Below are 23,764 nucleotides of genomic sequence, written 5' to 3'. Positions count from 1 at the left end.
GCACTCTCCTGAATCACTTTACCTTCAAATAAAGCACTCTCCTGAATCACTTTACTTTCAAATAAAGCACTCTCCTGAATCACTTTACTTTCAAATAAAGCGCTCTCCTGAATCACTTTACCTTCAAATAAAGCACTCTCCTGAATCACTTTACTTTCAAATAAAGCACTCTCCTGAATCACTTTACCTTCAAATAAAGCACTCTCCTGAATCACTTTACTTTCAAATAAAGCACTCTCCTGAATCACTTTACCTTCAAATAAAACACTCTCCTGAATCACTTTACCTTCAGATAAAGCACTCTCCTGAATCACTTTACCTTCAAATAAAGCACTCTCCTGAATCACTTTACTTTCAAATAAAGCACTCTCCTGAATCACTTTACCTTCAGATAAAGCACTCTCCTGAATCACTTTACTTTCAAATAAAGCACTGTCCTGAATCACTTTACTTTCAAATAAAGCACTCTCCTGAATCACTTTACCTTCAAATAAAGCACTCTCCTGAATCACTTTACCTTCAGATAAAGCACTCTCCTGAATCACTTTACCTTCAAATAAAGCACTCTCCTGAATCACTTTACTTTCAAATAAAGCACTCTCCTGAATCACTTTACCTTCAAGTAAAGCACTCTCCTGAATCACTTTACCTTCAAATAAAGCACTCTCCTGAATCACTTTACTTTCAAATAAAGCACTCTCCTGAATCACTTTACCTTCAGATAAAGCACTCTCCTGAATCGCTTTACCTTCAAATAAAACACTCTACTGAATCACTTTACCTTCAAGTAAAGCACTCTCCTGAATCACTTTACCTTCAAATAAAGCACTCTCCTGAATCACTTTACTTTCAAATAAAGCACTCTCCTGAATCACTTTACCTTCAGATAAAGCACTCTCCTGAATCACTTTACCTTCAGATAAAGCACTCTCCTGAATCACTTTATCTTCAAATAAAGCACTCTCCTGAATCGCTTTACCTTCAAATAAAGCACTCTCCTGAATCACTTTACCTTCAAATAAAGCACTCTCCTGAATCACTTTACCTTCAAATAAAGCACTCTCCTGAATCACTTTACCTTCAAATAAAGCACTCTCCTGAATCACTTTACTTTCAAATAAAGCACTCTCCTGAATCACTTTACCTTCAGATAAAGCACTCTCCTGAATCGCTTTACCTTCAGATAAAGCACTCTCCTGAATCACTTTACCTTCAAGTAAAGCACTCTCCTGAATCACTTTACCTTCAAATAAAGCACTCTCCTGAATCGCTTTACCTTCAAATAAAGCACTCTCCTGAATCACTTTACCTTCAAATAAAGCACTCTCCTGAATCACTTTACCTTCAAATAAAGCACTCTCCTGAATCACTTTACCTTCAAATAAAGCACTCTCCTGAATCACTTTACCTTCATATAAGAACAAAGGTAAACTGCCTTGAAAATTTTCTCCGACTAAAAGCAGTATGGATTTTTTTTATAATTCTCCTGAATTTAGAGTATATGAATGTAAATAGATAATATAATGTGTTTAAACTGTGACGCTGATTTGACCTTCGAGAAACTTGTGAGGAGTGAGGAGAGGGGAACCAGCGTCGCGGAGACGCTCCAATATGGCGATGTAATGCTGGTTGTGCAAAGTCTTTGGTTTAATAATCGCGAATCATCGAGGCTGAAAATGTGTGTATCGGCTGGAATCAAAGATTAGAATTTTTTTTAACGTCCTCCGCTGTGGTAAATGTACAAATTTCGTGTAAAACAACTGTAATATTGTTGCACGGTTGAAAAATAAGAGGTCGCCGAATCTTCTGGGCAACACACCACATGTTAAGTACACCTTCTCTTTCAATACTGTGCAGGAGTTGGCCCACTTTCTGTTACCTATTACTAGGGAAGTATTAGGATGTCATCTGCCAATTCTAATGTGTCCCAAGAAACAGTTGGGTAAGTTTCCATTAAATTTTGCACTAATAATGGTGCACTGCTATATAAAATTAATAAGTCATTTGTGCACATTATCTCTCTTCATTCTGTTATAATGTGTATGCTTTGTGGACCAAACCACTAATTAGTAAGTCAAGTCATTAATCTTACCATATAGTCCACATATTCTAATTTACTAGAGTTACTGATTTTATTAAATGTTAGTAAATTTATTTATGGGTCCAGCTTTGTGTGAGTGTGGTTTTGAGTGGGTGGGCATCCAGGGAGGTGCAGTGTTGTCACCTTCTGTACCTGTAGTCCCACCTACTTCTGGGGTGCAACTAACATCAGTGAGCTCGCTTATTATCTTAGTTGTACCTGGCCTAAATTATATGCATTTAAGAATTCAGGTCAATGCCTGTGAAGCTCTTGCATATAATTTCTCAATCTGTCTTTGATACACATTAATATAGCACACACCAGCTTGAAAATTTACTCTACATCCAGACACAATACCTCTCCATGGTGAAACTCCCCATGATTATTATAAACATGGGGAGAGCGCTAAACCCGTAGGATTATACAGCGCATGTTGTGGGGGGGTTGGAAGGTATTCAGGCTCAATTCAGGGAACTGGAGCACAGATCCAATTCCCTAGAACAAGAGCCCCTCACTAGCGTCAAGGAACCTCCCTTGAAGGAAACTCTTACCATGAACAACTTTTTCAATCGCATTGAAAATTGTATTCTTATCATGTAATTGCTACCAACAAGAACACGAGGCAATTGTTAACCTAAAAAAATATACTAAAAAAGTATAGGTTATGTTTGTACAAACTGGAAGAATAATTCGATAGGATAAAAATGAAAATAGTAAATACAACACCCACATAAAAGGTGATATCAAAAATACTAAAGATAACATGAACATACTGTGGCACTGCTCTTGTAACTACCAACAGGTAATCACAAATATGTAAAACAGAAACCTCTCATAATTACCAAGATATTACAGTAAACACTGTTAATAAGATCGCCAAGAAGCAAGCCATTACTAGACAGAAAACCTGATGCCATTTGATGTATTGTTTCCACTTGTACCGAAGCCAGCAGGTGACGAGAGGGTGTCTCAGCAGGTCGTAGTGTTTGTAACGAATGATACATTCTAAGAGGTGGTCGTTGCGCCAGTCCTGGTCCACCTTGGCCACCTCCATTCCAGCCACTAATTTCCCACTCTCCGTTTCAAAAGGTTCTCTCAAAAGTGAGTTTTGATTGCCGGTATTTAGGCGAGTGGCACTTTCATTTTTGTGAGTGTCACTTATATTTTTGTAAGTAACACTTTCATTTTTGTGAGTGTCACTTTCATTTTTGTGGGTGTGACTTTCATGTTTTTTGCCTACAATAAAGAGATACGAACATGAGTTATATTAAATAACATTAAACAAGTTGCATAGGTTGATATGCTAAGTTCTTTAGTTTATTCCACATTTTTTTAACATTAATTAAAAGCGATGCAATGAACACAGGTAAAAGAAAGCTTTAGTTTTTATTACTAAAACATACTAATAGCAGTAAGCAATTGTACTGTATTAAAAACATATTTCATACCTGGTAGTGGGTATGCCTCATCCAGGTAGTGTACTAAGTAACGTGTGGATGACTGTTGCTGTGTATCTTCACTGTTATCTGAGGGCTTTTGCTGTGTATCTTCACTGTTATCTGAGGGCTTTTGCTGTGTATCTTCACTGTTATCTGGGGGCTTTTGCTGTGTATCTTTACTGTTATTTGGGGTTTGTATACACTTGTCCAGCACACGTCTTACTAAATCTGGATAATCCTTCACAAGCAAAATCAAATTCTTGTTCTTCAGCTTCTTTTCTAAAATTCCTTCGGCAGGTTTGAAGGCCTCTTCACAGAAGCAACTGTCTATGATAATTTCCATCATTTGTCTGTAATTGAAACCATAGTCAAATTAAGAGTAAGACTTGTGCTATTACAGTCATCATACATGTTAAGTAAAAATAAATATTCAAAATTCACCATATACTTATAATAAGGTGATTACTAGTAATAATTCTTAAAATGCGTAAACTTTACATTTTCCAAGGAAAGTATTGAACTGTATGTCTCATTTTTTCCCGGTATAATAACTTCTTCAAACTAACAGTTTTTTCGTTCTAAAAATGTTTTGGAATGATTTTTTCTAATTGTCTTCTCAAGGATCTTTGATCTCTTTTCTTTTTAGTCAATCATAAGTGGAATTATTTGCTGAGGTCACTTGGTAGTCATTCATTATTTTCACTTGTATTTCATTAACGAGTTGGTAATTTTGGCCTCGCTCTTGCCAATTTGAAAAACAGTAATACATGTACAGCAAGAATATATATCTCGATATCATGGATGAAACAGTTCATAATAAAACGCAGAACAAGACAAAGTCTTTTCTGAACCATTATGTAGTACCGAGAGAGAAATAGAAAGTTAAGTCACGTCAGGTGTAGAGAGGTTAGGAGACAATATAACGGGTCATATATATATATATATATATATATATATATATATATATATATATATATATATATATATATATATATATATATATATATATATATGCAATAAGATCACAGTAAACAGGTGATTTCAAAATATGCAAAACAACCACTCTGAAAGAATAGAGAAATTCCAAGCGCTTTCGTGACTAGTGTGAGTAGTCACGAAAGCGCTTGGAATTTCTCTATTCTTTCAGAGTGGTTGTTTTGCATATATATATATATATATATATATATATATATATATATATATATATATATATATATATATATATATATATATATATATATATATATATATATATATATATATATAACGACAGACGAAGAGACACCCAGTATCAAGTCATGTGTTACGAAGATTTAAACATCTGAATGTGGACCTAGAATTGTAAGAAGCTACATAAATAAAACCAGAACTAAGAGTCATATCAGAAATGTTGAGGATAAATGTTGATTCAACAAGAACTGAAAACTGGAATAGGGATAAATGTATCTACAGAGTACGAACATTCATTACTTTGCTAATCTGCTTTAAGAAGTATTTTTCTTTCTCTCTTCTGTTTCTCGAGTTTGAAATTTAATTTTGGTGACCATATTTAATGAAGAATAGTGACAAAATAAAGAATGGTGGTAGAAATTTTGTGTTAAGTACAACACTGTACTCAGTAGGAGGATTAAATAATTTTATAAGAGACGGCTTACTTAGCCACGTAAGGCAAAGATTTAGAGGTGACTTATTACATGTAAAATGGTCAAATGCCACGAAAATTATTTTAATACTGACAATTACATATAGCATGCAACAAAGACCTAAAAAAAATTTGGCTTTGGCTATCAGTCCATCGAAGCGAGATATTATTTTCTAAAACAGAAAGTATATGTATGGAGTATTTTTCTATAATTCCTGAACTAACATTGAACCAATCTAAAATTGTTTTTAAACAGTCATATTTGACCCACGTTTGTGGTTGTATTTTCAAATTAATTTGCAAATTGTTACGATATACACTGATATAGGAGCGTGAATAAGATATTATGAATAGGAACAATAAAATAAGATAATATGAATAGAACATAATAAAATAATGTGAATAGGGCACAATAAAATAATGTGAATAGGGCACAATAAAATAATGTGAATAGGGCACAATAAAATAATGTGAATAGGGCACAATAAAATAATGTGAATAGGGCACAATAAAATAATGTGAATAGGACACAATAAAATAATGTGAATAGGGCACAATAAAATAATGTGAATAGGGCACAAAATACGTAATATGAATAGGGCACAATAAAATAAGATAATATGAATAGGGCACAATAAAATAAGATAATATGAATAGGGCACAATAAAATAAGATATGACATATAGGACACAATAAAATAAGATAATATGACATATAGGGCACAATAAAATAAGATAATATGACATATAGGGCACAATAAAATAAGATAATATGACATATAGGGCACAATAAAATAAGATAATATGACATATAGGGCACAATAAAATAAGATAATATGACATATAGGGCACAATAAAATAAGATAATATGACATATAGGGCACAATAAAATCACAAAATCTTCAGGAAGGAGAGAAATTATGCTGATGTAAAACCATAATTTAAAGAAATATGAAATATTCGTAAATTGGAGAGGATCTGACTGATATATTGAGATAATTTGTTTTTTATTTTTTTATTTTTTTTTATTATCACACTGGCCGATTCCCACCAAGGCAGGGTGGCCCGAAAAAGAAAAACTTTCACCATCATTCACTCCATCACTGTCTTGCCAGAAGGGTGCTTTACACTACAGTTTTTAAACTGCAACATTAACACCCCTCCTTCAGAGTGCAGGCACTGTACTTCCCATCTCCAGGACTCAAGTCCGGCCTGCCGGTTTCCCTGAATCCCTTCATAAATGTTACTTTGCTCACACTCCAACAGCACGTCAAGTATTAAAAACCATTTGTCTCCATTCACTCCTATCAAACACGCTCACGCATGCCTGCTGGAAGTCCAAGCCCCTCGCACACAAAACCTCCTTTACCCCCTCCCTCCAACCCTTCCTAGGCCGACCCCTACCCCGCCTTCCTTCCACTACAGACTGATACACTCTTGAAGTCATTCTGTTTCGCTCCATTCTCTCTACATGTCCGAACCACCTCAACAACCCTTCCTCAGCCCTCTGGACAACAGTTTTGGTAATCCCGCACCTCCTCCTAACTTCCATATATATCAATATAACGACATTTGTCTTTGCAGACATACAGGGTCTACATCAAGGGACTGTTCAAGGAGTCGAAAACAATGTTTGCAGCATTCACAAAGACTCACATAAAGGATCAACGAAATATGGATCCCAGGTTATAACCTACTCCGATGCGACAGACTAAACAGGCAACAAGGGGGAGGGGGGGTTGGCATGTACGTCACAGAGTCGCTCATTTGCACAGACCTACTAAACACCTCAAATGATATAGTTGAAGTTTTGGTGGTAAAGACTGAAAACCAAAACCTTGTCATTGTGGTAGTATACAAGCCTCCAGATGCAACTTCCTAGCAATTCCAGGAGCAACTTGAGAAAACTGACCACTGTCTGGAAAATCTCCCAACTCCTGCCCCAAACATCTTACTACTAGGAGATTTCAACTTGAGACACCTAAAATGGAGGAGTATAGCAAACAATGTTTCATCAGAGATCACCCCGGGAGGCAGCTCGGATGAAAATTCACACACACACACCAACTATTAAATCTCTGCAATAATTCACCTTAAACCAGCAAACAGTAGAGCCTACAAGACTAGAAAATACCCTGGACCTCATCTTCACTAACAATGATGATCTTATACGTAAATAACTGTATCAAAAACAATTCACTCAGATCACAACATAATAGAGGTACAGATATGTATGCACAGGGCTCCGGACCAGCAAAATATGAGCAGTCATGAAGGTCTCTTCACGAAATTCAATTTCAATAACAGAAACATACAATGGGATCAAGTAAACCATGTCCTAAATGAAACAAGCTGGGAAGATATCCTAAACAACACAGACCCGAACATTTGTCTTGAAAAAAAAATGAATTCTGTGGTTCTTGAGATCTGCTAAAGGCACAATCCATTAAGAAAAAGAAAAAAGATGTAAACTAGAGAGACACTCCCTATACAGAAGAAGGCGAAGAGTCACAGAGCTGCTGAGTGGGGCCAATATATCTGAAATATGAAGGGAGGCACTAGTCAATGAAAATGCAAATATTGGACTTAAGCTGAAAGAATCCTACAGGAGACAAGAATCACAGGAAGAACTAAAAACCATAAAGGAAATTGAAAAACATCCAAAATACTTCTTCTCTTATGCCAAATCTAAGGGAAAAACAACATCCAGTATGGGGCCCCTGCTTAGGCGGGATGTGACATACACAGATGACAGCCAAAAGATGAGTGAGATACTAAAGTCCCAATATGACTCAGTGTTCAGCGATCCACTGCCCACTCTAAGGGTCGATAATCCAAATGAATTCTTTATGAATGAAACCCAAAATTGGTCATCTCAAAAATCTCGGATATCCTAACTCCACAAGACTTTGAAGAGGCAATAAATGACATGCCCATGCGCTCTGCCCCAGGCCCAGACTCATGGAACTCTGTTTTCATCATGTGCCTTCAGCATTTTATGGAGAGGGAGCATGGACACAGGGGTCATCCCACACACACTAAAAACAACAGACATAGCCCCACTCCACAAAGGTGGCAGTAAAGCAATTGCAAAGAACTACAGACCGATAGCACTAACATCCCATATCATAAAAATCTTCGAGAGGGTTTTAAGAAGCAAGATCGCCAACCATCTAGATATCTATCAATTACACAACCCAGGGCAACATGGGTCTAGAGAAGGTCGCTCCTGCCTGTCCCAGTTACTGGACCACTATGACAAGGTCCTGCATGCTGTAGAGGATAAACAAAATACAGATGTAGTATACACAGACTTTGCAAAAGCTTTCGACAAATGTGACCATGGTGTCATACCACACAAAATATGTGATATAGGAATAACAGGAAAAGTTGGAAGATGGATTTATAACTTCCTGACAAATAGAACACAAAGAGTAATAGTAAACAGAGTAAATTCTCAGGCAGCCACGGTGAAAAGCTCTGTTCCACAAGGCACAGTACTCGCTCCCATTCTATTCCTCATCCTCATTTCTGACATAGAGATGTAAGCCATAACTCCGTGTCTTTCTTTGCGGATGGCACCCGGATCACCATGGCAGTGACCTCCATCGAAGACACTGCAAGACTCCAAGCAGACATCAACCAAATCTTCGAATGGGCCACTCAAAACAATATGAAGTTCAACGAGGAGAAATTTTAACTACTCAGATACGGGAAACTTTAGGAAATAAAAAATATATCAGGGCATACGACAAATTCTAACCATACAATAGAACGGAAAAGTAATGTGAAGGACCTGGGAGTGATAATGTCAGAGGATCTCGCCTTCAAAGACCACAACAATGTATCTACCTCATCTGCAAGGAAAATGATAGAATGGATAATGCGACAAGCCCGTGATGATTCTCTTCAAATCGCTTGTTCTCTTTAGGCTGGAATACTGCTGTACACTAATGGCTCCCTTCAAGGCTGGCGACATTGCAGACCTGGAGAGTGTACAAAGAACTTTCACGGCACACATAAGCGCGATAAGGCACCTAAACTACTGGGAACGACTGAAGGTCCTTGATCTGTATTCTCTTGAACGCAGGCGAGAGAGATACATGATAATATACACTTGGAAGGTCCTAGAGGGATTGGTACCAAACCTGCACACGAAAATCACTCCATATGAAAACAAAAGACTCGGCAGGAGATGCAACATTCCCCTGATGAAAAGCATGGGCGCCACGAGTACATTGAGAGACAACACGATAAGTGTCCAGGGCCCAAGACATTTCAACTGCCTCCCAGCATACATAAGGGCCAGCAGTAACAGCCTGGTTGATCAGACCATGATCCACCATGAGGCCTGGTTTCAGACCGGGTCGCGGGGGCGTTGACCCCAGAAACCCTCTCCAGGTAAACTCCAGGTGCATAACTAATTAAAGGATTGAAATTGCATGTAAAACTAAATATAATGATTGAAAGTTTAGCAAAATTAAGACAGGTTGCATCTGTAATGTTCTTCTCGAGGTCTAGTAATGTTCTTCTTGAGGTCTAGTAATGTTCTTCTTGAGGTCTAGTAATGTTCTTCTTGAGGTCTAGTAATGTTCTTCTTGAGGTCTAGTAATGTTCTTCTTGAGGTCTAGTAATGTTCTTCTTGAGGTCTAGTAATGTTCTTCTTGAGGTCTAGTAATGTTCTTCTTGAGGTCTAGTAATGTTCTTCTTGAGGTCTAGTAATGTTCTTCTTGAGGTCTAGTAATGTTCTTCTTGAGGTCTAGTAATGTTCTTCTTGAGGTCTAGTAATGTTCTTCTTGAGGTCTAGTAATGTTCTTCTTGAGGTCTAGTAATGTTCTTCTTGAGGTCTAGTAATGTTCTTCTTGAGGTCTAGTAATGTTCTTCTTGAGGTCTAGTAATGTTCTTCTTGAGGTCTAGTAATGTTCTTCTTGAGGTCTAGTAATGTTCTTCTTGAGGTCTAGTAATGTAGGGTGAAGTAGACTTGCATAATAATACAACTGATAAAGCCATAGGGACATAACAGTTACTGACATATCATGGCGCTGTTAAGGAAAGACTTGGTCTTGAGGGTAAAAAAAGAATTTCCCACAATAACGACCTCTTCGAACCAACTATTAAAATAAGTCTAATCCATTGACTGAGATATGTTATTTCCATAGGAAATATTATTAGTCTTAGATCAGCAATATTAGTGATATATAACAAAGGTTTAAGAAAGCTGATGTGTTTATTTAAGCATATTAATATTTATGATAAATTATTTATGCAATAAGGAATTCCGTGAAAATGTCTCTGCTCTAGTAACTCTAAATAGATAAATACATAAACGGACACATGTTTCTTACCTGTCTTTATTTTCCAGCGATTTCTCAAAAAGCTCTTGGAAATTAATGTCTTTTTTGCTGTGGCTTCTTTTAACTTCTACTTTATCCAAGAGAAATTTGAAGATGTCGTGAGAGTCTGCCTCAGAAGCCATTTTAATTGGGCTGTCAGTAAGTGATGTAGCCCACAGATCTGTTTTGGGTGTCACCATGACCTTGCAACACTCCAGAGACTTGGCTTCCACAGCAATATGAAGAGGAGTTTTACCTGAATTATCTTCCGAGTTAATGGAATTTGGATATCTGCCTGTTATGACATGACAACAAGAAACATGTTTACCCTTGGCAGCATGGTGGAGAGCTGTCATTCCATTATTATCTGGAACATCTGGTGAATTACTTCTCTTGCACAACACAACACAACAGTCTTCATGGCCTGCTTTGGCTGCCATGTGTAGTGGTGTTAATCCTTCACTGTTCTTTGTGTCAACTTTGACACCCTTGTTAATAAGATAATCACAGATTTCATTTAGACCATTCTGAGCTGCTATATGTAAGGCAGTGCCAGTTTTACCACAGGTAATGGAGCAGTCAGCACCGACTTTTATCAGAAATTTAGAACTTTCTGCTGCTTTTTTAGAAATGGCTACCTGCAGGGCTGTTTTTCCTTGCTTATTTATATTATTTATTATTTCCTTTGAATTTTTCATGGTCATAACAAGCTTAACATAATTAGAAGGCGACCTCTCAGCAGCATAATGCAAAGCAGTCTTGCCATTACAGTCAGTCAATTGTAAATTAACGTTTTCTTCTAAGAGACTCTTTGTCATTTCGATTGGTGAACGAAAGGAAAGATGAAATGGAGTCTCACCGTTTTTATTTTGGGCATTAACATCAGCTCCGTATTCAATTAATAACCTGGCACAATCTGGTTTTTCCTTGCCTGACGCACATAATAAATGAAGGGGGGTGTTACCCATACTGTTTTCACTGTTAATAGAAGCGTTGTGCTCCAGCAGCTTCCTACAACATTCAGTAAATCCCATTTTTGCAGCCCAGTGAAGTGGTGTCGAGCCGTGACTATCCCTCTCTTCTATATTGGCACCTGCCTCCACAAGCTCATTACAAGTCCTCTTGTGACCATTTTTGGCCGCTACATGCAGAGATGTCAGCCCTTCTGAATCCTTAGCTCGAAGACATTTTTTATCATGTTTAAGCAGCAGCTTCAGTGTTTCAACATTACCTTTTTCAGATGCTATGTGCAGGGCTGTCCATTTACCTTTGTATGTCATATTTAACTTTGAGCCATTGTGAATGAGTAATTCCGTAATCTTTGTTGATTTTTTTCCCGTTTCTATTGAAAGTAGAAGTGGGGAATTTCCAGCTTTGTTTTTGAGGTTGACTTCCTTGGTACTGATCTCCAGAATAATTTCACAACATTCAAGGTAGCCGCCTTTAGCAGCCAGGTGGAGTGGTGTGTTGCCATAATTATCCTGGATGGAAAGATTCTCCGGGTGTTCTTTCACCAACTTCTGTAGCGAGTCCACATCACCAACCTCTGCTGCATGATGAGCCTCCGTCTGCTCATAAGATATGTCATGCATTATTTTTATATTTCACGTTACTAATAATATAAAGTTTAGATGAAGAGTATAAAAACTTATTTACAGAAAGTAAACTGTGTTGGAATAGAAATATTTTGTTATTTATAATACTCTTTTGACAAGGAACACAGTATAGCATAGGAGCGCAAATAATACAGGGTAGAAAATTATTTATTCCTACTTAAAAAAACGAAGGCTAGTTTAAAGAGCTATAAAGTGGAAAATAAAAGAGTTAAGGCATTATTTGAAGAAACTAAATTTCATCCTTGCAGTGTATTTCCTGTATTCACAAAATAATAACTGTAATAATGTAGTTACTGTATGCACAGTGTAGTCCCTCAACTATTAGCATACTAACGTAGTTAATGTACTTACAGTGTAGTTATATTACTTACTGTAGTTTCTGCACTAAGTGTTAAATCAAGTAACCTTGTGTAAAAGGTTTAACTAATGAACTTGACCTCAAGTAAAAAAAAAAATCCTGTAGCATGTCATCACAGTACATAAGAAAGAACAATCTCACCGATTTCTTGACCACTTTAGTCTGCTGCGAGCCGCACCTGAAGCATCATGAGAGGGTTAACAATACACAGATTCCACTATGTCAAGATTGTTATTAAAATATTAGGTATTTGTCAAAGGTAAGGAGAGGATGATATAACCAAACATGAAGTAATGTTTACTGAGATGAGAGAATATCACAACATACTTTTCCGTTCCTCCAGTATCATGGACTTGAAGCGCAGTCTCTGGCTCTTCCATAGACAACACAACTATGAACAGAATTAGTAATTGTAGTGAAATTGTCAAGCTGTAGAGAAACTATTAGGTAAGTCAAAGCTATGTTTAGGTATTTTCACTTGTATGTTATAAAACAAGATCTTATGCTATTGTTAAACAAGACAAGGCATACATATTAAAACAGAACTATGAAAATTCATTTTTTTCCTCGGCCAACAATTCTTCATACGATCTTATTGCCGAAAGCTCTGTAATGAGTAATCATCATATGATTAAGATCTGCTACAGGAGATTTGTTCTTATGTCCTCTAGCAACTTAATTTTCTTCCTTGGAAGATTTTTATACTTCCCCAGTTAGGAGAAAATAAATGCCAAGTGCATTTTGCCTTAAAATACTTTTGAGTAATGTATTTTTATAGATAACTGGCTCATGGAACCGACTGGTTATATGAGCCACTATCTTTACTATGGAGAGGTTTCGTCAACCAAGTGTCTAATTCATCAGTGTATATTTCCCTAGCTTCAAGCCGGCTAACGAAAATATTCATTACAATTAAGAATGGCTTAATGTTGCAGTACCTGAGTCAGCCATCTCACATTATCTAAATGTCTGCTGTGACAAATATATTAATTTTGTAGGAAGTAATTCAGTAAATGTATAAGGAGTATTGCAAATTCTACAGCTCTTTGAAGTAAACATTTGCCAAATACTCACTGTCACCAGGATTCATTGAACCCAAGAGGTTCCGACGTGCCTCTGCGTCCTCTTGCTCTGGCATTATGACCGTGAAAACAATGTACCTAAATCAGTGACAGAAGAAACAATAAATATACGAAGCACATGCAGGGTAGTTCCACATTCAGTGGAACCTTTGGTCACGAACGCTTCCGAACACAAACGAATCGGTTCACTACCAAAAAATTCAACGAATTTTTGCATCTGGTCACGAACACATAATCGGGTGATGAACGAACACATCTGCGCCAATTTTCACATTCCACACCATTTCTTCGCACGCGCCAGTTTCCCCCACTTTCTGTAATTACGACCGTGATAAATTCAGATTAACAGCTACTCACAATGCCAGTACCTGGCTATGGCTTGCTATATATGATTTTTGGTAAATATTTTCTTTTCAGTTGTTTGTTGGGCTATCTTATTGAAACGTGGGTAATGTATGATGGACCGAAGCTTATTAACGTACACCAAAAATGAAAGAAATGGGACGATAAATAGCTGATTTCATTGCTCAGCCATTAGACGCCCCTTGAAACTCTTTGGACTCGTGCAATGTTAGTTTTCTTCGTTGTTGAAGGTTTTCTCAGTCTTATTCGAGGTTTTTACATTTAGTTTACTATTACACTGTGTATTCTATGGTATAACTATTTTTGTGCTTAAAAATCTTGAAAAAAAACAATAAATATTAACATACAGTTCGTAGGGGTCTGGAACGGATTAATCGTATGTATATACAATCCAATGGGAAATTAGGTTCGCGTCACGACCAAACTGGGTCGCGACCAGAGTTTTGGAACGAATTATGGTCGTGACCAGAGGTTGCACTGTTCAGTGCTACTGAATATAATAACAATCTTAATATAATAACCATACATACTTAATATAATAATCTGCATACACACATTTTACCTCCATAAAATCAATTCTTAAAATATGTTAATAGAGCTTCAAAATGTCTCCCAGAACTAAAACATATGAGTTATAAAGTCTGAAAACATTGGCTTTCTCAAAACAAACCAAACAAGTTTTTTATTTGCTTACAGTACATTATACAATTAGGGCTACCGACATATAAACCACATTATAGAAAGCCCCTTACAATGCAAGGTATTAGGAGGAAAGGAGGAGCTATGGCAACCATATATAGATTTATAGAAGAATATGAAATAAATAATATTTCTCAGTACCTTCAACTGGGATAAAAAGTGGCCAGAGTTACAAATTAAAGAAAAAGTTGAGCCGAAGTTAGGCTAGAATTTTTTTCATAGAGTAGTGGGACGGTGGGATGAGCTAGGAGGTAGTAGATGATGCAGCCATTGTGAAGTAAAAATATATATGAAATAATTACCAAGGACGGGACACCACAAGAATAATCTTCTCCTGCAGCTACAAGTAATTAGAGATGGGTAATTCCCAATCCTGAGGTCACTCAACAAATTAATAGAGTTATAAAGCTAATTTCTTCAGTAGCATTGAAAATGGGTTGGGCAAATATTTTTTTTTTTTTGTTAGAAGTTTTGAGTTTGGGAAGGACCTGCCAAGTATGGATCACTAACCCTGCTGTAGTATTTACCATTTCTTATGTAACCTGAAGTCATTCACCAATCTTAAGCCATTCATCGAAAGCTGAGGTCACTTACCAGAGCCTAAGGTCAGTCACCAGAGTCTAAGGTTACACACAGGGCCTGAAGTCACTTATCAAAGGACGAGGTTACACATTATTCTGTGTTCTGTACACAACAGACGCAGCTCATTATTTACTTGTTTATCTCTTTATAAAATACATTTTATTATTTATAACAGATATCAGTTCTTAAATATTTTGGACTTCCTTAGAGGGTAATGATATAACAATACCGACAAGATGGACAATGACATAAATGCAGTATAATTCGGCCCTATATTGACAACGTTTCGCCCACACAATGGATTTTATCAAGTCACAAACAGATCTAATGTGATAAATGGTTTAAAAAAACGACAAGATGAAGATCGAGACACTTGTGCAACATATAGGAATCTTTATTCAGGAAATGTTTCGCCACACAGTGGCTTCATCAGTCTAATACAAATCAGAAAGGTGTAAGGAGAGGAGGAGTTTGAGGTAATCAGTCCCTCAGCCTGGAGTCGATGTGTTCAGTCTATCAATCTTGTAGAAAGTACAGCATAGGGCCATAGATGTGGCTTATATACTGTAGTCAGGTGAGGCGAAGCAGGAGGAGGCGGGGTCATAGTGGTACCATCCACTAGTCGAAGTCTTCGTCTAAAGGTTGGACAAGGTTGAAGAATTCTTTGTATCAAGATGAAGCCACTGTGTGGCGAAACGTTTCCTCAGTAAAGATTCCTATATGTTGCATAAGTGTCTCAATCTTCATCTTGTCGGTCTTTTAAACCATTTGTCACATCTGTCAGACACTGCAACATCATGGGATCTTGATACAAAGAATTCCCTCGAGCAAACTTGATTGTTCCTCATTGTCCAGTCATTGTATTGCTGCATGTCTAATGCTTCTCCAGGTTCTTTTTTGTACCCATGAATCTCTTATTTTTTCCGGGGACGAGGTGCTGTTGTGTTCTAATTATATCAGTGCCTCTGTTCTGCCTAGTGATGATATGTGAATAGCAACAGCAATATTGACGATAGTTTTTATCGCTATATCTGTTTTTCCCCCATAATGTAAAATATTTATTGTTTTCACCTCATTTACGGCTTTGTTTGCGAGTGCTTGTTAATTTCGTAATAAAATTCTAATTTTTATATAGAATTGTATTAGTATTCTTACATCAATTATGATAATTACAGTAATTATTATATCGAAGCAGAGAAGAGTTCAGTCACTTACGTCGTATTTTATGATAAATGGTTAAGTAGAATAACTTTCTTTTACGTCTCTTACCTTGAAGAAGAGTTGGTTCACTGTAGTGGAGTCTTGATGGTGTAAGTGTCTCTACGTACAACAACACTCACTCACTGATAAGACAATCATCTTATCTCTTATCTGTCTTCATAATGAAAAGCATGAAATATTTCTACTTATGTCTTATGTTCAGATAATGTAAGTTTGAAAATTATATGCGTATGTTTAAGCTAGATGTATTTTGGTTAATGAGTGATCGAAAATATAAATCCACGTATCTCATTACCCCAGCCTACTCTACCTCCAAAGTGTACAAGTGTGTGTGTGTGCGTATACATGTACATTCACATTTATATATATATTTATGTGTTTTAATTGGGTTTGCGTATTATGTATATGTGATGCATATAAATGTGTGAACTTTTTTGTATATATGTACAAGTGTATACTTATGCATATGAATATGCATAACTGTGTATATGCATATGTACACTTAGTTGTACGTTAGTGTACATGTGCATATATGTACTGGTGCATATTTCCATGTGTATGTGTATGCGTATGCAGATGCATGCAAGTGCATACCTGTGCATTGATGTATGCTTATATGGTTGCGTATGTATACATGCACAATATATATGGAAATGTATATGTGACAATGTATTCATATTTGTATGCATTAAAAGTCGTTGTATATGTATGTGTTTGCATATGTTAAGTATATTTACATTAATACATATGTACACTTTTGCATATGAATGTATGTGTATGCATATGTGTATGTGAGTATGGATGTATTGTAAGGGTGTTCGTGCCTTGGATGATAGCGTCCTATGTTCACACACTCAGGGTCCGGGGATCGATCCCTGCACGAGTGAAACGTTGTGCATGTTTCCTTACACCTGCTGACCCTGTTCACCTAGCAGTAAGTAGGTACCTGGATACTAGCCGACTGGTATGGGTAGCATTCTGGGAGAGAAAATTAACCTAAGTTGCCTTAAATGCTCTGCATAACCAGGATCTTTCTATATTGTATATCATTAATGTCAACTAAATCTGTATCAGTTGTATATTGTACTTGTAGAAATAATAATAATAATAATAATTATTATTATTATTATTATGTATATATAAATGTATTCGTATGTAAAATTAATGTATATATGTACGTCTACCTGCTACCTGGAGGGTGTTCCGGGGATGAACGCCCCCGTGGTCCGGTCCACGACCCCGTGGTCCGGTCCACGATCAGGCCTCCCGGTGGATCAGGGCCTGAGCAACCAGGATGATACTGCTGGCCATACGTAGTCCAACATACGAACCACAGCCCGATTGATCCGGCACTGACCAAGTACTTGTCCAGCTCCCTCTTGAAGGCAGCCAGGGGCCCATTGGTAATTCCCCTTATGCCTGATAGGAGGCTGTTGAACAGTCTTGGGGCCCGGACACTTACTGTGTTTTATATTAGTGTTCCAATAGCTCCCCTACGTATGCATACTTATTCTTATGCATTCATTGGAATATGCATACATATACCTATATGAGTCTACCACCACCACCATCATCACAACCCCCTCACCACCATCATCACAACCCCCTCACCACCATCATCACAACCCCCTCACCACCATCATCACAACCCCCTCACCACCATCATCACAACTCACCAATCATCACAACCCCCTCACCACCATCATCACAACCCCCTCACCACCATCATCACAACCCCCTCACCACCATCATCACAACCCCCTCACCACCATCATCACAACCCCCTCACCACCATCATCACAACCCCCTCACCACCATCATCACAACCCCCTCACCACCATCATCACAACCCCCTCACCACCATCATCGCTACCACCCACTACCACTATCCTTTCCCACCACCACCCCCAATTCTAACACCATCATCACAGTCACTATCGTCACCATCACCATTATCACCATCATCGTCGCTACCATCACCATGAGCTTGTGTATAAAAATGAATATCTCCAGTAATAATATAAGTCAAGATAAGATTTTGTTCGGATTTTTAACTCCGGAGGGTTAGCCACCCAGGATAACCCAAGAAAGTCAGTGTGACGTCGAGGACTGTCTGTCTTACTTCCATTGGGATCCTCAATCTTGCCCTGCAGGATGCGACCCACACCAATCAACTAACACCTCAGTACCTACTTGCTAGGTGAACAGGATATGGAGAAAATTCTCCAGTAAAGGGGATATCTTTCAGTCCTCTGAGACCCCCTCAGCCCTCTGAGGAACTTAGCCCTCTTGGAAGGGGCTAGTGGACTCTTCCTTCTTCGCAAACAGTTTTATGCGGAACATATGTACCATAGCGTCGCGAGGCACGCCTTCCTCTCCTTACTAGAGTTCCTGACCAACTACGCAACGAGGTTTAACGAGAGTAATTACTCTTTTCCCCTTAGCAGGAAAATTAAGATACAACCTGCGGCTCACTTGTCTACAAGTCGGGGACATTATGACTTCGTTACAGCTAAACAACAAGGAAACAACCTTCTTGTGTTATTCCTTGTTACAATGTGTAGTACGGAAGAAATATACAGCTGAACTCAGCAGTTCTTTTGTGCGGACGATGAAATGGTGGGCGTCGGGCAGGGCGACAAGCTAGGTTGAATTTTGATATCAGAGCGTGAACACGTCACAAATCTCCCGCTGAGAACAAAGAAAATAGTGACTTTGTGCAATAAACGCTGAAACACTGTTAATCTCCACTAGGAAAACTAGTGTTAAAATAAAATGTGTATAATCTGCGAAATAATCCCAATAAAGTGTAAAAGTTTGTGTCACAGTATGCATTCAGGTGTTATGAACAAAGCGGCTCCCTATCAACGAGGGAGGACATAACTTTGCATCTGTAGCAGCTTATTCAAGACATCGATACCGGGATATAATTCCCCAACAACAAACTAGGAGAAATTGGGCCAGTTATAATACCCAGGTAAGTCCAGCCATACCCACATCTTTTGTTAGCTGTAGCTAATAGGGAGGTGAGATTTGACTGGAGTTACCAATAGATCCCGTGATGCGCTGGTGATTCACCCAATTATAAGTGAGTACCACTACGCACTTCAGGCAGTGAAATGCTGGATATACGCTCCTTTGGGGCAAATTGTTTTTCTAACTCACTTGTTAATCAACAGCTCCTGTGGACACTGAGACGCCACCCCGAAGGGATTTCCAGGGAGAGGCTGTTGGAAATCGTACTGTTAAAAGATAAGTAACGTTTGTCTTATGTTCGTTAGCATGCAGGAAAGTGTACTTATGTAACCAGTTTTCCACACAGGCAACAGGTGTAAGGAAAACGTGTTGAATGTTTTCACCCAGCCGGGAATCGAACCTGGACCCTCAGCTTGTGAAGCGAGAGCTTTGCCAGCCAAGTCAGTGGGTAATTCTTAGCTGGTAATTTCCTGCGGAGTTGTGATATGCAAAATATTCTTCAGTGTTCGGAATATTTTTTCCATTTTTCAGGGAGGTTTATTCTCCAATTTATAACGCAAAAATGAACGGATTGCTCATGATAAAACTTACTCAAGTTATGTTATTATGAGAGGACACACAGTACAACCATAGCATTTTAAAAAAATACATTATGATCAATTTTTAATATTTCTTGTAGGTTTAACAGATGAATATATTCTAGACGGCTAAAGTGAATAACTAAAAATAGAAGTTCTAGGTTTATTTTTAATATTGGAGGGATAAATATTCATTCTCCCAGATATTATAGTATATATCTAAGGCCTTGAGACTTCACCATGACCATTATAGCAGAAATAATAGCATGTATTCCATTTTGTCTACACATTTTTCCATCTTTTACAAGATGTTTTGATACACCAAGTACTGAAGACTATTCATGAATTTCATTTTTATTTTTCCTAATGGAAACGAGAGTTAATAGGATTATTCTAATGAAACTCAACTTCTGCATTATATTAATAGAGGATCTTGCTGATTATAAATATTTATTTTGAAAGTACTGATAATTTGCATCAATCTTTTATCGAACATTCACTTTTAACTTTCCCTGGAAGCTTCACATTTCTGTATCCAAGATTTTCTCCGAAACGTTTGGACTTTTCCTCCGATTATGGAAATATTTTTGACTTATTTTGGGTTATAGTACAAGTCAACGAAAGTCACTTTCTTCTATGTGTTCAGTATTGTTCTCACACTTGGGCAAGTTTCCCCTTGACTAAAATTTTCGATATCATTCAAAAGCAAACTATTTGATTTATGTGTCCAACTGTGACTACGCTCCTGATGTTGAATCAATAGTGACCCGTTGAAAATTAAATCTCATTGTTGTTCTCAGTAACTTGGCTTAACGTTGTAATACACGGCCGTGTATTATTTTCACGTTATATTTTCACGGGTCCCTCTTTATTTTAGGTTATAGTTCCTTGCTGTTTCATTCAAATGTCAACTATGTACGTACTGCTGTTTAGTTTGCTTCTTTCACTGTTATCGGACGGAGGATCGAGCCTCCACCACTCCTTGCGCTGAGTGACCCATACGGGTTTAAGGTTAAACACAAATATACTACTACATATTATGTTTAATTTGCCATCATTCAGTCATCTTATGCAACAAGCCTCCGCATTTATTTATGTATTTATTTAATGTCTTTGCAAACAGTACATTGAGATTGTGTATATACAATAGTGGGTTGCAATGCAAAGAGCCTCTATTATGCCTAGGCACTATGGGCCAACTTAACATTATTGGCTTACAGACTACTTAATACTAAGGATTATATCATAGTTGTATAGTAGGATAGTAATTATTTCATAGTTGTACAGTAGATTATTAATTATAAGTGAATCAAATTTGTATAAGACAAAAGATATATTCATATAGTCTAAAATGCTTTTTGTGAAAACAATGATTCAATTATATTCCTGTCAACAATGGATAAAAGGTTCAAAGTGATTGTTGAAGTTATGATGTGCGAGTACATAAGTGAGTATGTGTGTACTGAGTATTTAGCGTTTAGTCTAGGGTGATTAAGTGGCTTTTGAGAAAAGTCTTAAATTGATTTACAGACCAGGTTACTTTAATATCTTCTGGTAATGAATTCCATATTTTGGGACCCTTTATGTGCATAGAGTTTTTACACAGTGTGATCTGGACACGAGGTATATCAAAAAGAGATCTGTCTTGTGTTATGGTCATGTGTCTTGTTTAAGTTGGTGAGAAGTTTGAGTGGTGGGTTTATATTTGCGTGTATTGTTCTGTGTATGTAGTAGGCACATGAATAAGTATGGATGTTCTTAATGGTGAGCAGATTCAGACTTTTGAAAATGACTAAAATGATTTACTGTGTAAGGAACCTCCCGTATGAAGATAGACTTAAAGCCTTAAATCTCCACTCTCTGGAGAGGCGTAGAATGAGGGGAGATATCATTGAGGTGTATAAGTGGATGACGGGCATAAACAAGGGAGACATTAATAAAGTACTGAGGGTGTCGAACAAGGTAAGAACCAGGAATAATGGATTTAAGTTGGATAAATTTAGATTTAGAAAGGACATAGGTAAGTACTGGTTTTCTAACAGAGTTGTGGATGCGTGGAACAGTCTTCCCAGTGGGGTGATAGAGGCTAGGACCTTGGGTAGCTTTAAGAAGAGACTGGACAAATATATGAGTGGGAGGGGCTGGGTTTGATTGGTGTCGTGTACTTAGCTCAGTGGTGACGTGTACTTAGCTCTGTGAAGACCTGTTTGTGTGCTCTCTGTGAATCTGTACCAGGATGCCCTCTCTTGAGCAACTTTACCAGCAGCTGAGAGAAGAGCTCAGAGTTGCTAAGATGGAGATACGGCGATTAACGGAGGAGAACAAGAGGATTCGTAGTAATCCTTCTGTTGTGAGTCCCCAGGTTAAGAGGGGAGCTTGGTCAGTGGCCGGGCAACATGGAACCAAGCTGAAGATCAAGAAAACGGTTGGAGAGGCAGAAACAACGAGAAACCAGAAGACTACCGTGGAAACTTCCAACTCATTCTCGGTGCTACCTGACGAATGTGAGTGTTCTACTGGGAATGCCACAACGAGCACCAAAGAAGCATTGGCAGACGTGAGTAAGACATCCCTAGAAACCCCAACGAAGACCATTGAGAACGTCTTGACGAATTCTACAAGTGGTGTAATGCTACCTGGCGAATGTGAGTCGACTACTCGGAGCATCACGACGGACGACGCCAAGGAAGGTAAAAACATTGTTGTTGTTGGGGATAGCCAGATTAGGTACCTGGATAGGGCATTCTGCTTGAAGGATAGGAGTAGGAGGCAGAGAGTGTGTTTTCCTGGGGCTGGGATGAAGGATATTGTTAGCCGTCTGGATGACATCATGAGAGGTAATGGGAGCAATCCTATTATCTGTCTCAGTGCTGGAGGCAACGATGTTGGCAGACGTAGGAGTGAGGACCTGATTAGCAGGTATAGGTCAGCAATAGAGATAATTAGGAGGAAGGGTGGGAAACCTGTCATATGTGGCATTTTGCCAAGGAGAGGAGTTGGAAATGATTGGTTGTCCAGAGCAATTGGTGTCAATTGCTGGCTGGACAAATACTGTAAGGAAAATGCGGTAACATTCATTGACAACTGGGACCTCTTCTATGGCAGAAATGACATGTATGCCAGGGATGGGGTTCACTTATCTAGGTGTGGGGTGGGAGCACTGGCCAACGCAGTGGAGGGAGCTGTTAGGTCTTTAAACTAGGAATAGTTAGTGGTATGGGTTTTGGCGGGAAAACTGTGAAGTCGCAGGGTAGTAACATGAGTACTAGGAGAACTAGTAATAGGCAAAATGAGGTGGATATTGGAAAGCCAGTGGCACTAATTGACAAGGACAGTAATAGGTTTAGTGGAATAACAGAAAGGAGCAGGAAGGGTAAAGAGAGAGGAGGGTCATTAAATATTTATTACACAAATAGTCGCAGTGCTAGGAATAAGATGGACGAGTTGAGACTAGTTGCTAGTGCAGGTAACATAGATGTATTTGCCATTACTGAGACGTGGTTTAATTCAAAAAGTCGGGACATGCCTGCAGAATGTCACATTCAGGGTTTTAAATTGTTCCAAGTAGATAGAAGTATCAGGAAGGGGGGTGGGGTGGCATTGTATGTCCGAGATCGCTTGAACTGTTGCATAAAAACGGGTATTAAGTCTGAAGTAACACATACAGAGTCTGGATAGAATTTTCAGAGGGGCATGAAAAATTAACTTTAGGTGTGATATACCGTCCCCCAAATTTAGATAGGGACCAGGGGAGACTACTATGGGAGGAAATTGTTAGGGCCACAAGGCACGATAA

At 38.1% G+C, this 23,764-nt stretch overlaps 1 protein-coding gene across 5 annotated transcripts in view; it reads right to left on the bottom strand.

Moving 5' to 3' along the window:
• The window catches only part of LOC128688376 (ankyrin repeat, PH and SEC7 domain containing protein secG-like), a 106,488-nt gene extending 89,959 nt beyond the window's left edge, over positions 1 to 16,529 (bottom strand). For 4 of the 5 annotated variants that reach the window (XR_011391687.1, XM_070082397.1, XM_070082409.1 and 1 more), the window contains exons 1-7: positions 16,463 to 16,529; positions 13,542 to 13,627; positions 12,795 to 12,858; positions 12,609 to 12,645; positions 10,506 to 12,061; positions 3,529 to 3,869; positions 2,923 to 3,316 (exon numbers count right to left, since the gene is read on the bottom strand). Coding sequence is in view for 4 of the 5 variants with exons in the window: in XM_070082397.1 (XP_069938498.1) it covers positions 2,923 to 3,316; positions 3,529 to 3,869; positions 10,506 to 12,061; positions 12,609 to 12,645; positions 12,795 to 12,858; positions 13,542 to 13,605 (2,456 nt within the window). In the remaining variant the exon portion in view is untranslated. The remainder of the gene's footprint in view (positions 1 to 2,922; positions 3,317 to 3,528; positions 3,870 to 10,505; positions 12,062 to 12,608; positions 12,646 to 12,794; positions 12,859 to 13,541; positions 13,628 to 16,462) is intronic. The other variant, XM_070082404.1, reaches the window with a different exon arrangement.
• Between the last annotated feature and the right edge of the window lie 7,235 nt (positions 16,530 to 23,764).

This window comes from Cherax quadricarinatus, chromosome 1 (genome assembly GCF_038502225.1).
Source record: "Cherax quadricarinatus isolate ZL_2023a chromosome 1, ASM3850222v1, whole genome shotgun sequence".
NCBI lineage: Eukaryota > Metazoa > Arthropoda > Malacostraca > Decapoda > Parastacidae > Cherax > Cherax quadricarinatus.
Note: the sequence above shows the minus strand (reverse complement) of the source record. Positions and strands in the feature narration are given on the sequence as shown.